Source organism: Pagrus pagrus (assembly GCF_965226575.1).
Source record: "Pagrus pagrus genome assembly, chromosome: 6".
Taxonomy (NCBI): Eukaryota; Metazoa; Chordata; class Actinopteri; order Spariformes; family Sparidae; genus Pagrus; species Pagrus pagrus.
Genome location: NC_140190.1, coordinates 27,213,893 through 27,229,977, shown reverse-complemented (window position 1 = coordinate 27,229,977; position 16,085 = coordinate 27,213,893). Strand labels below are relative to the sequence as shown.

General features: G+C 39.1%; 1 protein-coding gene across 1 annotated transcript; it reads left to right on the top strand.

Moving 5' to 3' along the window:
* Window positions 1–2,234: 2,234 nt before the first annotated feature.
* cp (ceruloplasmin) lies at window positions 2,235–15,830 on the top strand. Its single transcript, XM_084354640.1, has 24 exons — window positions 2,235–2,564; window positions 4,339–4,583; window positions 4,668–4,880; window positions 6,178–6,351; window positions 6,438–6,529; window positions 7,140–7,302; window positions 7,419–7,557; window positions 7,654–7,793; window positions 9,698–9,838; window positions 9,925–9,969; window positions 10,071–10,285; window positions 10,412–10,562; window positions 10,657–10,869; window positions 11,492–11,696; window positions 11,786–11,925; window positions 12,053–12,181; window positions 13,190–13,296; window positions 13,401–13,456; window positions 13,642–13,713; window positions 14,363–14,454; window positions 14,549–14,688; window positions 14,779–14,835; window positions 15,355–15,460; window positions 15,557–15,830. Exons 1-24 carry the CDS (start codon window positions 2,404–2,406, stop codon window positions 15,580–15,582), a joined length of 3,222 nt encoding a protein of 1,073 aa, XP_084210766.1. The 5' UTR covers window positions 2,235–2,403; the 3' UTR covers window positions 15,583–15,830.
* The last annotated feature ends 255 nt before the right edge of the window (window positions 15,831–16,085 follow it).

Here is a 16,085-nt window from a genome sequence, read left to right as displayed (position 1 = left end):
ATGCACCAGGAAGTGTCCTTTCTCTCTGAGCAGATGTTTGTGTGTTTGTACATTTTGTTTTCATTTTCAGAGTATTTTGTTTGTTTGTAAATTGTTTTCTTTGCGTCTTCCAGATGCCAGATCAGCGTTAACGGACATTTTATATATATTTTAGTGACATATTTTTATAATGTATGTTTGTTTGTGCTGCCTTGAATTAAAAAAAATGACTATTTCCATTTCAAGTATCCAGTGAGTTATTTGGTAGAAGCTGGTTGTACAGCTGATTAAAAACAGGTTGTCAGGAAAGTCTCATACATTTGACACTACGCACAGTATGTTGTATGAGGCAGAGATGCAGTAGATTTGTGCACGTGTGTGTTTGACTCCCTTCCTCCAACTGTTCCTGTAAATGAAATGTTTCCATCGACTTATCTCACATCCTCTTTTTGGTTCAACCCCTAACTTCTGACCCCATTACTCTTACAGAGGAGGAGGGTCTGACTCAATTGCAGTACTAGCTGACGCATGATAGGTAGATATGTCGTGATGTATGTGTGCGTGTGATCATGCATGCAGACTGTTTGCTGTGTTGTAATCAATTCCCGGACTACTGTCACTGTTCTGGAGTTTCCAGAGGTGCCTGTTATTGATCATATAAGGATCCAAACTGAGCAAATGTGGCCTCTGACCCTGGGAGCCAAGCCCATCAGGCCTCTTCGTAGGAAACAACAGCAACTCCTACAAGTGACAATGTGGCTATGGAAAGAATATTTCCTTTTCTGTCAGTGGCACATGAACCAAAATACTTTATTAACCTTAAAGCAATGATAAACCAGTCTTTAGATAAAGTGGAAAGAAAGTAATACATTAAACTGAATCAAAGTGGTTTTGGCTGCATTTCACAGGTTGTTTTTAATATTCCAGCCAAAACTGGACAAACTACATGAAGTGTGATGTAAATGTTACTTGAATCCAGAGATGTGGTTAATGTGATTTGTGACCTGAGTCTGTGACAGAGTCACTGTTTTGGTGACTCGACTTGGGCTTGGAAGTTAAAGTTTTGTGACACACGCTTATGTGTTTATTTTATGATTAACTTGATGGTTATTCAAATATTGGGCAGGAACAAGAAATCCTTACAAGTATTTGGCTTTGGAGCCCAAACTGTTCACAACAAACAGATTGTTCTGCAAACAGGCAGACAGACGGACGGACAGGAGAGGAGTGTAGTCTGTATGTTAGATTTCCCCATTTAAAGTTAATTGAGAGGGAATATTTTGGATTTAAACACAGTTAGATTTAAATAAGCCTTCATAAGCTTTGTTTTTTGACTGTATTTATTTTATTAAATATCAATAATTATTTTATAAATTCAATTGTCATACCTGGACAATGAAAATATAAGATACATTTGCCAATAATATCATTATTAGACAGGCACTAGTATCTTTACTTTATCTCTTTATAAAGGTCGAATGATCCAGGTAAGACTGAAATATCTTTGGTCAGTGTTGTAAAAAGAACTCAAAGTTCATACTTGGTAATAGTGTAATTCTCTGGCAATACATTTAAGATTACAAGGAAAATGAAATTATATATTTATCACATGTGTATATGATGTATACAGTATACTTATCTGCCTGGATGATTATCAGATCAGATTTTCAACATTTTTCTGATCAGTGTCAGTGTTTTTTTATTTATCTGATTGCGGATAAAATCATTTTATTTAAAAATGTGCTGCTTTAGCTCTGATGCAATATGTTATTTGAAAATTAACTTGTAACTAGACTTAACAATTTAATGTAGTGAGTATAAAGTACAACATTTGGCCTCAAAATACCTAAACATTTTACATTGCTTGAGTAAATGTACTTATTACACATTTTTACTTTTACTTGAAAGACTTACTTAATGTACTCTACTTACAAGTAAAGTCCTAAGTCAAGTCTCTTTATCAGCCCAAGCAGGGACCAGATGTAACCAATGAATCGACTTGACTAGACCAAGAAATAATGACTTCTTTGAGACTTGGACCAAATGACTTGAGTGACACGTCTGCTTCAATCTAATCTTTTCATGTTTGGACGGTCGCAGAGTGAAACATTCTGCTCTTTTGCAACTCTGACCTTTTGATCAGACAGACAGGTTTTGGTTTGGCCTGTCTTCTCTGTTGGTCAGTGACCCCCTCTGCCCTGCTTGTTCCCTTCCCAGCAGTCAGTCAGCTGGAGGGTATAAAGACCCACAGAGGGTCTAAAGTCTCTCAGACAGAGTGACTGATAAACGTATGTCAGTCGTCTGCACTGTCTGTCTTCATCGTCATCATCGTCCGCTGGATCACTGAACAGAAATCGAGACTCTTCTTCCTCCTTGGCAGTTCAGCTGTGGACTTACTTGTGGTTGTAGCACTTTATCCCGAGAATGCATCTGTTGGGGTTCAGGGTGGTGTTGCTGCTGTGCTGTGCAGCAGTGTGTGTCTCTGGGATGAGGAGAGAGTACTTCCTCAGGATAGAGGAGGTGACTTGGAACTATGCCCCAACTGGGATGAACATCATTCAGAACCGCACAGTGCAGGAGGATGAGTAAGTACAAGCACACTGCACTGTCTTGATTATGTTGGAGTCAGAACTTTAACTCCTGGAGCTCATCCAGGAAGGAGCAGTACTGGTGCCATGAAAAGATACCGTACCTCTCCTGTACTGGCGTCACTTCAAATCCTCAAAAATAACATTTGAAGATTTGTTTTTAAGGCAGTGCATAGATTTGAGCTACTTCTCCACCTTTCTTTGTAATTCAAGTAGCCACTCCACCCCCACAGTCAGACACACGGGCCAATCACTGCTCTGCATTTAATGCCCTCAATTGGTCAACACTGATACAGTGTGATCAGGACTACAGAAATGGCTGTCGGATGAAACTACGTATTTCTAAAACGTCAACTTAACGTCACATGAAAAATAGTCTTATTTTCTTAGCTCCGACGCCACTTTTTTCAGCTAATCCAGTGGGTTTTGAAGTGATTCATGCCAATTCAGAAGTAGAAGAATGTTCTCAACATTTCCTTCCTTTCATATGAGAAAAAAACAATATCACCAATTTAATTTAGAAATAAATAGTTTTCATTGGACAGTGATGTGTTTCTGTATATTCTATTTAATGCACGTCTATTAGCCCAAACCAAAACTTATGTTTTGTTGGAATTATTATTAGGGCCCAAACACCACAATGGTGCGTGAATCCTCTTGAAATGCAGAATTATTGTTTGTTTGTTTCTTTGTTTGTTTGTTTGTTTGTTTCTTCCTTTCACGCCTAAGTAGAATTACTTTTTTGAGGGCCTTAACATGCTCAAAAACTGAAACTTTGCACAAAATTTAAAAGTGGTACAAATGTACGGATTTAAAACACACCGCCTGGGAATACTTTCCAACATTTACAAAATTTGGTACATATGTGTATCGCACCTACTTATTTTTTTCTACTTTTAGATCTGTCAGTAACACCAAAAACGCGTAACATTTTGGTGTGCGGTGGTGAACTTTGATCTTCACACTTTATGTTCCTGCAACTGACCAACACCAGATGAATTAAATCAATAGGTTTGATCTGAAACATGCAATACAACACATGAACCCAGATGAGTGTCAAGGTCTTCACACAATAACAGCAATACAAGCTCATTACTTCACTCACACATTTACAGCACTAACATGCAGAACTCTGCAGGCCTCACAAACTCTTGACAAAAAATGGTTACAAACACAACAGACCTGAAAAAACCCCCCACAATATTCCGTTTTTAACAAATATAAACCAGAGTTAGTATTAATCACAGTTGTGAACTGCATACAACATTAATGACTTCATCTAAATAGTCTGTTTGTGGTTGAAATGTTGTCATGGCCAGAATTAAAGATGAAGTGTGCTGCTACTTTTTTTCATTTTGCATGTGCAGAGTATTGTTATTTGGTGTTTTATTGATGTGCATGTGATGAGTGCCTGACCTAAGAAGACATGTTTTTGCATAATGCACAGAAGACATTTTCATATGTCACAGCAGGGAGAGAAATGTCTGATTAATATTAAAAAATGACTTAATTACATTTTGGCGAGCTAGTTCCAGGATCCTGCCATTTTGTATGCTGGCACACTGTCATGACTTCCTGGATCTGTGGCGTCATTAACAAAATTTGTTTTCACCTTTCCAGCTATCACAAGTCAAATTGTCTGCTGTAAAAAAAGGTCTAATCAGCATGTAACCAGATATACTGAAGCCAAGGAGGTTTCTGAAATATTTTAAGCATAATCTAAAATACATCCACAGACACACACACACATTCTCTATCCCTCTCTTTGCAGAGAAGCCTCAGTCTTTTTAAAGAGAGGCCCCCAGCGTATCGGCCCCTCCTACAAGAAGGCTGTGTATAAGCAGTACACCGACTCCTCCTTCAGGACAGAGGTGACGAAGCCAGAGTGGCTGGGCTTCCTGGGACCCCTGGTGATGGCCGAGCAGGGGGACACCGTGTTCATCCACCTGAAGAATGCAGCGACCAGACCTTACAGCATCCACCCACATGGACTCAACTACAGCAAGGGCAACGAGGGTGAGGAAATACTGACCTAATGCAAGAATCAGTTTGTGGAGAGACCTAACAGACTGATAGATGTGTGACTTTGTGTCTCTTCAGGAGCCTTATACCCAGATGGAACCGGTCCAGCGCTGAAGCGAGACGACTCAGTGGCTCCTGGTGCAATTGTGACGTATGAGTGGACCCTGGCAGAGACCCACAGCCCAACAGCAGAGGACACGAACTGCCTGACCAGGTTCTACCACTCCCACGTCTCCGCACCCAAAGACATCAACTCAGGACTGATAGGACCCCTCATCATCTGTAAGAGAGGTACCAGAACCTTTTTTTATAGTATCGAGTGATGGAACTAAACATTTACTCATGCACTTACTTTTACTTCCATTTTCTATATACGTCCCCTACACTACATTTTAGACGTGACATTTGGTACTTTTAACTCTTTACTGTACAGATGAAGATATACAATTCAAACATCTGATCTTTTAATAGAATATGATGCATTTTTGTATATCAAACCACCCAAAAGTGATAAAATAAGAGTATTTAGAATAAAAGTGTCTGCTGCATTATGAGCTTTCATTGCTTTAAGATTTTCTATTTATAATGGAGTAGTTCTGTATGGTTGTATTGCTATTTCTTTTTTTTCATTCAGGCATAAAGGAATTTTTCTTACACAGCTAATCTCACAAATTTCACTTAAATTCAACTAAAAGTTGATCAACAAATCAATTTTCATGAACCAATATGTTGGGCACTATTTCTACTGTGTTCACCATGTTTTCACAACCAGCCAGTGTCTCTAACTTAACTCTGATCACATATCTCACATTAACTGACTGTAACTTTTATAACATTGAAGCTCCAAACACATTTTTTATATTGTTAAATCTAAGCAAAAATGAAAAAGGTCACATCCATTTTTGACAATATCTGCCAAAAAAACAAATTTCTTTCTATTTTTCTATCAAAATCCAGTTACGTCGTCTCGTTGTAAAACCAAATATCATTTGTATTTACGTTGTCTTGAAACAACCAATTTCATCCAATAATAGCATGTCATCCATCAATCAATCAAACTTCAACTTAAAGCAGTGAGCAAGTGGCACGTTGCTCAGATTTTATGTCTGAAAACGTAAATTTACTCAATAATTTGGGTAACAATCACACAGAATCATTTTATGGAGAACATTTTTTGTGGTTTATTCTCTAATGCCCTCCAGCCGCCCTGCCTGAACTCTGATTTATGGAGTTTCCTGGTGGACAGATGGCTTTACTTGTTGCTGAAGTAACCAATAACAGGGGCTAACTGTACCAGGCTCCAAGTGAACATGGCCGTTGTCAGGACTAAACACTGATTATATTGATATACTCATAAGGTACAGCTATGTACCATCACCTTTTCCTAACCGAGTCTGTCCACTTCAAAGAAGCTCACAGAAAAAATAGAAATCCCTTATGTGCAATAACCAAAACTGTTCAGCTCAAGTACAAGCTCATCAATAATAGTAAGAAGTTAAATGAGAAAATACCCCTTTACATGTGTTTGCCCATTACAGACATACATCTATTCACATAATCCAGAAGTGTTGTCTCCTCTCCTTTGTAGGAACTCTGGACGTACATGGAGACAGGTCAGGAGACTACCTGTATGCTCTGCTGTTCATGGTAAACGATGAGAACTTCAGCTGGTACCTGGATGAGAACATTAGGACGTACATCACAAATCCCGCTAGTGGCCTGAAGGAGAACGAAGATTTCATCGAGAGCAACAAAATGCACGGTAAGGGGGGGAGCTTTGATATACACATACACGTAACCATACACATACCCATAAAATACCTTCAATTCTGTGTGTGTGGATTGCAGGTATAAACGGTTTCCTGTACGGTAACCTGCCTGGACTGAGCATGTGTCAAGGCAACAAGATCAGCTGGCATATGTTTGCCTTAGGCAATGAGGTAACTACTGTATTATTATTATTATTATTATTATTATTATTGTTATACTAACCAGAATGTCTGACAGTAGAGGGATTCTTTAACTGTTTCTTTAATGTTCAACTTTAAAAAAAAATCTTCTAGTTTTCCATTGTGCATCATCTTCCCCTGCAGTGATCAAAAGTCTAGGCTGACAAAATATACCATTAGCTCTTTAATCCTTAGAAATGTTGGATTATTGTCTGTTTTACATTTTTAGTTAAAACAGACTTCATTCAAACTTGACAGAAACAAAGTAAAACTCACTCAAAGCCACCCTGGTTTGTCTTTCCACAGTCACCTCTGGTTTGGTCAAAATAAACCTTAAATTCACTGATTATGTGAAAATATCTACTACTCTTAGTTACAGTTATTCTGCTGACATGCAGCCCCCTAATCAGATTCCCTAGCTTCAAATTCTTCATAGTATTTATAAAAAATAATGGACTATTGTTTATTATTTATTCTACTCATATTAATGTTTTATTAATGGCCAGTAGACTGTGGTATCTGTATCAGTATCTATAAAATCGTAACATAATGTATCAAATCAAATTATAAAAGTTTATTATCACCCATCCCTTTACAACAGGTGGACATGCATTCAGTTCATTTCCATGGCCAGATCCTGACCGTACAGAACCACCATACAGACACGGTCAGTCTTTTCCCTGCCTCCAGCTTTACAGCTGAAATGGTGGCAGACAACCCCGGACACTGGCTGCTGACGTGCACCGTCAATGACCATTTAATGGGTAAGCTCTTAACCCCCAATTCTTAATGCGATCATTTCACAAAGATAAGGCTGTGGTGTTTTGTGGATGATGATTTTATTTCTTCAGTATCGTTTGTGTTTTGTGGTTTTGTCCAGCTGGAATGCAGGCTATATTTGAGATCAAAAAGTGTTTCCCCAACGTCCATAAACCTCGACCACACGGTGAGCTCAGACAGTTCTTCATCGCTGCTGAAGAAGATGTGTGGGACTATGCTCCTACACTGCCTACTGATGGGTTGGTTACTGTACACACAGACAGACACATTTTGACAGAAATGGTCTGATGTCTCGTTCTCTCTTCCATTAATAATGTTGATTTCTGTGTGTGTAGTGAAGCAGACATGTTTGTAACCAGAGGTCGAAACCGTATTGGAAGCCGTTATAAGAAGGTTCGCTATGTGGAATACACTGACAACACGTTCACCACAAAGATGCTGCGTGCCCCAGAGGAGCAACACCTTGGAATTATGGGTAAGTCAGAATGGGCTGGGGTTGGTAGCTATTTCAGAGTCAGAGAGAGTGGTGGAAGAAGTATTCAGATCCTTTACTTCAGTAGAAGTACTACTACAGTACACTTATAAAATACTCTGCCACATGAAAGTCCTGCTTTAAGAACGCTTCTTGAGTAAAAGCGCATGTATGCAAGTATAATAAGGAAAATATACTTGAAGGTTTAAAGTGAATAAGTACTCAGTGCAGATGTCAACTGTGACTGTTATACTTTCACATTGGCAGCACTGGCAGGAAAATGCCTACAGACCAGCCCCAAAACAATGAAAAAAAATGTATAAACAAAAAGAATATATATTTACAGGGAATACCAACGTCACTAATGCTCTGAATGAATGTCCCATTGGATGATAACGAAATAATGCCTCAATAGGGGATAATGAAACTGAAATATACTTCCTTTACCACCTCTTAAGACCCTAATGAAAAAACTGAAGGTATACAGGGGGCTTGGATATCAAAAAAATCCTGCAGGTGCCAGGCTTGCACAAATAACCTCGGCCCTGCTGAAAGTAGGCTAGTTAAATGGTGACTTTTGTTGGTCACTCAGGTTGCAGAATGCAATTTCCCTCAACTAGAAAGAACAAGGGCAGCAAAGACATCTCACCAGGGCCTACACAGAGCAGAGTTTCTGGCTGACAATCTGTTTGGATGAGGTCTGCAGTATGTCAAGGACAGAATCAGAATGAGAAAGAGACTGATCTGGGGGCCATTCTCCACCTCACTTAAGCTGGAGAGGAATGCCACAAGCTGCTTTCGCTCATTAATTAGGAGCCAGTCTCCATAGCCTGCAACAGGTGATCTGAATCCACTGCAATCAGTCCAGAGGGACCTTGAAAGTCAGCTAAAAAAAAAAAAAAGATGGTGAGTACTTCATAATGGGACAACTACAATATATATTATTAGATTATTTACATTAGTAATAGTTTACATTATGGAAAACAGTAAGAAATACTGTCAGCTACTATCTAATATAAAGGGAAAGCAGCAAATCCTCATCTTTGTGAAGCCGGATCCATTAAATGTCTTCAGCATAGCTTCAAATAATTTTCTTTCAGTTGACTAATTGTTTCAGCTCTACATGCTGTTAGGTCTGTTAATGTAGTAACTAGAGCTGTCAAATAGTTGTAGTAAAGTAAAAAGTACAATAATTCTCAGAGAAAATGGCATTAAGATTAAAGTGAAGTACTAATAACTTAAATTTGTATTTAAGTACAGTGCTTGACTAAATGCACTTGGTTACATTCCATAATAGTTAGCTAGCAGGTTAGTCTTGATGATGATCCCCTTCCAAGTAAGAACTATCTGCACAGCTCAATTAGGACTCCAACTATCATTAGTTAATCTGCAGATTATTTTTTTGTCTCGTCAATTATATGTCGAAAAACAGGAACAGGTGCACATCACAAGCTCCTTGACCATTTCAGACGGCTCTCAAACCCAAAGATATTCAGGTTTCAACAAATAAAAAAACAAAGGAAAGCAGCAAATCCTCACATTTAAGAAGCTGTAATGTCAATCAAATTCTTGAGTGTTCAGTCAATCCACTCGTAAAATATTGACTAAATTCTACAACTTTTTGGGTAAGAAATCATCTCATCTTCTCAACTTCTGGTATTATTGTTGTTGAAGGCATTAATGTTGATAGTTTTTATTCATATTTTGGACAGACTTACTTCTTTTCTTCAGCAGTTTGCCAGTTAGTCCAGACAAAGAAACCAGTACATTAAAATGAAAAATGTTCGAGATATGTCAGCAGGATCTTGTTATGATGAGGTATCTGCCTCAAAATATGACTGTATGGTCCTTTGTCACAAATTAAACAAACCGACATCTGTGTGTGTTTGTGTGCATCCATGTCACAGGTCCTGTGCTGCGAGCTGAAGAAAAGGACACCATCAATGTGGTGTTCAAGAACAAAGCCAGCCGTGCTTACAGTATACAACCACATGGTGTTCAGTACAGTGTGGAGCAGGATGGGACGCTCTATTACAATGAACTGGAAGGTTAATACATAAACACATTCTGTTGTCAAAGTACTAGATTAAGAATGAAGAGCTTTCCCAACCTTCATTATATCTCCACCTTTCAGAGTCCTACACAGCAAAGAAGCTGCGGGAGCTAAAGAGACAACCAAGTCAGTTAAACCTGAATTACACTACAAGTCTACGTTGGAATCCATTAACAAATATCTTCTTAATATAATAATTCTCCCTTTATTTAACTGTATGTATTCAGGAGTGGTGACCCCTCCCCCAGCTGCTCTGGTCAGACCTGGGACGGTGCACACCTATGAGTGGATGGTGCCATTGGGTGCTGGTCCAGTACAGGGGGAGGCTGATTGTCTGACCTATCTGTACTACTCTGGAGTGGACCCTGTTAAAGACACCAGCTCTGGACTGGTTGGACCGCTGCTCATCTGTCGAGCTGGGTCTCTGAAGAGAGGAGTACAGGTGAAAAAAAGAACGTCAGGAACTAAACTTAAGGCCATGTGTTTGAACATTGAATCTGATTTCTTTAGGTCTGATTTGATTATTTAAACAAATGCCTCCTCTATTGCCTGTTTTCTCCTCATGTAGAAAAACTATAACAAAGAGTTCCACCTCATGGCCACAGTGTTTGATGAGAACCTGAGCTGGTATCTGGATGACAACATTAAGACCTTCTGCACTGCTCCCACCACTGTTAACAAGGAGGATGAGGGCTTTATGGAAAGCAACAAGATGCACGGTGTGTAGAAGAGAAAAAAACAATAAAGTTTAATATCTGCTTTACATGTTGAGATAATGACTGCATGTTTTACTTCTCTGGCTCCCACTTCTAGCCATCAATGGGTATGTGTACAGGAACCTCCCAGGCCTGACCATGTGTAAGGGGGATGCAATAACGTGGCACCTGTCGGGAATGGGTTCAGAATCGGACATCAACAGCCTTTACTTCCAGGGAAACCGCTTCATATACCGCCAGAACAGACGGGACTCCATCAGCGTCTTCCCCCACATCTCCCGCACTGTCACTATGGAGCCAGACAGCATGGGTAAAACACAGAAATTCACATGGCTCAATAGCCATTAAAGGGAATTTAAATGGATTAAAAGCAATCAGCTTGTCTAGTTTGAAAAGTTTCTGCAGGTTGTTCCATTTGCATGGTATTTACGAACCATCTACCCAAATTTAGTATTGACTTTGTAATCCTCAAGGACCAAATAGTCCAGACCAGAGATCTAGTACAATGTTATCTTAATTTATAGTTAAGAAAGCATGAGAGATAATCACCCTACTTTCTGATTACCCAAAATCAGACAGCAATCAGAATCTACTGTGCTGTCATATATAAAATGGCATCATCTGCATACAGGTGAATTGTACTGTTTTTAACTTCTTCACCAAATGTATTTATAAGAATTGTAAAGAGAAGTGGTCACAGATTAGAACCCTGTGGCACACCTTTGTGAACAACCATAAAACTGGATGTACTGTAGGAGCCCGAAGGGACATAAATTGGTTACAATGCAATGTCTCACAGAAGAATGGATAAAAATAAACCACTAAACAAAGGCAAACCAATTTGCATTCGACTGATAAATGGGGTTGATATTAAGTCTGGCATGTGTGTTGTATATTTATGTAGTTGTTTATAATGTGCATGTGTGTTTCAGGTCAGTTTGAAGTGGTGTCACCGACAGTGAACAATTATCGAGGAGGGATGAGAGCCAACTACACGGTACAGAAGTGCAGCCTCCTTCAGCGTCAGGGTGAGATTATGCTCCATTCAAAAACCTACTACATCGCTGCCATGGAAACAGACTGGGACTACTCTCCAAACCGCACCTGGGAGACGGAGATGTTCCGCAATATGGAGAAGTACGAAACCGCCAGGACATGTAACACATGAACGTGCTGGTTGTTCTAAACGCAACATGGCAAAACAAACTTAAACTCTCTTTTTGCAGTCCTGCTCCTGTCTTCCTGGATAAGGCGGGTGGGTTTATAGGCTCCCGATACAAGAAGGTGGTCTACCGCCAGTTCACCAACGACAAGTTCACCAAGCAGGTGGATAGAACAGCCGATATGGAACACCTCGGCATTATGGGTAGGCTTTCAGCACAGCAGAATGTATAAACTGTGATTGTAAAGTAAAAGGAACACATTATACTATGCTTGACCTACCTTTTGTTAAGCCTACTTTTTTGGGGTAATTAGACTCTCCCTCTGCTCAGGTCCAATAATTCATGCTGATGTGGGAGACAAAGTGAAGGTGGTTTTTAAAAACATGGCATCCAGGAGTTATTCTATCCACGCTCATGGAGTCAAGACAGAGACGCCTGATGTTCACCCCACCGGACCAGGTAAAGATAGACAGAATATCAGCTACAAGGGAGGCAGAAAATAAAGAAACTTTCGAAAAAATGTACAAAACTCTTCATTCTAATTTTGTATTTATTTAATTTTTATTTTGTTATAAAAATTAAAGCCTGTCAATGCACTTAATCCTGAAAATCAAAAGCTTATTTGGTCTTAATACTGTCTGTCCTTCCACCCAACTCTACTGGACTGTGTCTAACTTCAGTTTTCTTAAAAAGTAATTTGGGTATTTTTAAACCTGTGCCTCATTTTTAAAAATGTTTTGGGGTCCTAATGACTTATAGGTGCAAAAAGTTTCAGAATCGGTCCAGTAGATCACTTCAGCAGCTATTTTAGCCTCACCTCAGGGTGCAATGGCTGAAATTGAATCCTTACGGGCACTTGCTCCCATCAACGTACATCCAAAAAATACAAAGGTCCTTTTAGTTAAAGGTTAAGGGTAAGGGAATTGAAGCTGTTATATCAATCTCTTCAAAGCCACCAGACTCAACAAAAACAGTAATTTTACTTTGAAAAACACAGGAGTTGCTGGTTTACTGTTGCCTCATTTGGATAGTTTGTGTTATTGTGTTACCTTGTGTGTCACACAATAAAACAAAGTAAGTAACCAATTGAGGCAGCAGTAGACCAGCAACTCTTACAAGTCTTCTTTGAGGTAAAATTACCATTTTTGTCACTGGAGTCTGGTGGCTTTAAACAGAGTGAAATAATGACTGTTTCTGCTTAGACATTAAGGATCTTTCTGTTACAAAAAGGTTTACATCTGTAGGGATCCTTTTCACAATGTTGTCAGATACTTACAAAAACAATCTAATCTAAAATACGGCTGCAGACTGAGGAAATCTGCTGGATCAATTTCTAAACTGTATATTCCTATTATTTATTCAGACCCCAAAATATGTAAAAATAGAGCCCAGGTTTAAAAATCCCGGGACTGCCATTTAATGTACTAGGGGAAAACCTTGAAAAAAACCCTGTAATGTCTTTCTCAGGTGAGACTCACACTTACTACTGGTATGTTACAAAGAAAACAGGACCAACCACAGAGCAAGAGGAGTGCTCAGTGTCAGCATACTACTCCACTGTGGATGTTAGCAAGGTATGCTAACACACACACACGCACACACACACACACACACACACACACACACACACACACACACACAAGCATTCACACACTTATGTTATCTCCCTGCCCACCAGGACCTGTACAGCGGTCTGATTGGTCCGTTGGTGATCTGTCGCCGTAGCTGGGGCAGGTGAGTGTTTCACAGCTGCACATTAACACAGAACTAGTTATGACTTGTTGTATTATTGTTGTATGCAGTATACAGTGTGCTTGTGTGATGTCAGGTACAGGAGATAATTTTGTATGTGTTTTTGTACTGTGTAACACAATAAATATATTATAGTATAAATGCAGAATTGTATTAACTGCTTCCAGGACTTTTGGGGTAAAGAAGGAAGTCGAAGAGTTTGCACTGCTTTTCATGGTCTTTGATGAGAACGAGAGCTGGTGAGTAAAGAGTCACAGTACTTAACAATCTAATCCACTGACCCCTCTGTTGACATTGACAATTGTTCAAGTGAAACTTTTTGAATGTATTTAGTTTGCCTTATTTAACCAAGTTAGTCCCACTTAGGTAAAGGATCTCTGTTACAAGAGAGACGTGGACAACAATGGCAACATAACAGAGTTACAACAACAAATTTGCATGTAGGCAACCTGGAGTTTAAGATTGGTCTGTAAAAGGTTCCATGCAGTATGTGCAGAAAATGTAAAAGCTTTCTTTCCCAATTCAGTTTGGACATTGGGGACAATGAAATCTCAATATGCCCAGAGAACGAAAATGATTGATTTCCATATTTCAAGTGTAAAGTTTTGTACAACCAGAGCTGGTTATGAATTCACCGGGTTCCACATCATACCTTAATCCCCTTTTAACATTATGTTCTTCTTGATGTTCATTTATTAAGTCTGGGGTAGTGAGAGCACTGTTTTTGGCCTTGTGATCGAAACATTCTGCACACATCACTTTCAGAATACTACTGTACGTTACTGTGTGTAGTGTTTAAATCTCTTTGCATCAGTGCCAGGAAAAGAAGCTGTTGTACATTTATTATTTGGGAATATTTGCAATTTATTACTGTTTTCCTTATTCCAGGTATCTGGATGAAAATATCAGGACCCACATAAGGAACCCTCGTACAAACTTAAAAGATGATGAAACCTTCATAGAGAGCAACAAGATGCATGGTGAGATGAAGATACACACAAAATGAACCACATCTAAAGAAGTGTCCTCGAAATGTCATTCCAATACATGCGTGTGTGTTTGTGTCCTTCCCAGGCATTAATGGTTTGATGTATGCAAATGTGAATGGTTTGAACATGGAGGTGGGTGATAAGGTGTACTGGTACCTGATGGCAATGGGCAATGATGTGGACATACACACCGTGCACTGGCACGGACACAGTGTGGAATATAAGGTATATAAATACAAACAAACACGCGAGACAGTCACACATTATACAAACATACTCTAGTACACACAAATACCAACTCTCCTTTCTCTTCAGCTGGGTGGAGGTCCTCATCGTACTGATACGTATGAGCTGTTTCCAGCCACCTTCCAGGTGAAACCTCCACACATTCTGTCCTCGCTTCAACAGACTTATTTGTCTTTAGCAACATTAAAGATGCTTCATGTTGCATTTAAAAGAAATACTCACCACTTAGTGTAACTTCAAGGAATGGAATGTCAAATCTTCATTGTTAACAAGATGCTTTCTTAAAAAACGTCATAATAAATCTGCAAACAATCAAAATATTTAATACAAATGAATTTTCTGTAAACATTTTTTAGCACTTTTCAAGAAAGACAACAAACAGATGGCAAATGACTAAACTGACAAGTATTATTAAAATAAGATGCTATAATTGTGACTAAGCCCAAGTGTTCCTTTTCCAATTCTATCATCTTTAATAGCAAATATATATATAAAAAAAATATTAAAATCTGGCATAATTAGGAGATTTTGCATCATTAACTTATAGGAACAGCAGTGTCTCAGTGGGCTTGTCAGTGCTGTCAAACATGAATAAAATTTCAACTTGCGACCAATAAATCACATGGTGGTTTCTCTCCTCTTCAGACAGTAAAGATGCGTCCTCAGTATGCTGGTACCTGGCTGCTCCACTGTCACGTCACCGACCACATTAAAGCCGGCATGGAGGCGATGTATACTGTCGCCGAAAAAGGTAGGAAATTAGGCAGGTAGACTTTTCAGACTATTCAGACTAAGAGAAATAGTAATGGAGGATGATGATGAGAATCCTGTTTTTTCTCTTCGACAGCAAGGAGAGGAGGAATCTTTGGCTGAAGAGTCGAGGAAAATGCATTCAGAGAGAAAACAGCAGAGACTGGATGAAATTTAATTTCAGTTCTCCAATTCATTAAACTCATTTGCTTTGCAAAGCTGGCACAATTACAGCTCAGAATTAAACATCACAACCCAAGAGGCATTTTACATTAAAATGTGCATTTTTATAATTGTCTTACTGCTTGGATATTTTCCTAGTGAAAGGGAAGACTGTAATATTATTGTTAAAAATAAAGCAATATGAAAACCTGAAAGTTGTATATGACTCTTATGTGTGGACTGTAATGACAACTGTCAGGCAGCAGAGGGCACTGTAGCCTGACAGTGTCAAAGCATTGCAGCGTGTAAAAAATCATTTGTCACACTTGAGAACATTGTTTTTTTTCAAGCAACTCTGAACCCAGGAGGTCTGTGGGAGAAACCTGTATCCTGTGGAGGAGCCTCTTTTGGCCCCATCCCGATTACGAGTCCTTTAACAAAGGGTACCAAGTCTGATAAACTGG

What these genes read in the sequence shown, in the direction of transcription:
- cp (XM_084354640.1), top strand. Translation starts at nt 2,404, where the DNA reads ATGCATCTGTTGGGGTTCAGGGTGGTGTTGCTGCTGTGCTGTGCAGCA. An exon ending in GGAGCTAAAGAGACAACCAA is followed by an intron (nt 9,970 to 10,070) that starts GTCAGTTAAACC and finishes GTATGTATTCAG; the next exon opens with GAGTGGTGACCCCTCCCCCA. An exon ending in GGAACACCTCGGCATTATGG is followed by an intron (nt 11,926 to 12,052) that starts GTAGGCTTTCAG and finishes CCCTCTGCTCAG; the next exon opens with GTCCAATAATTCATGCTGAT.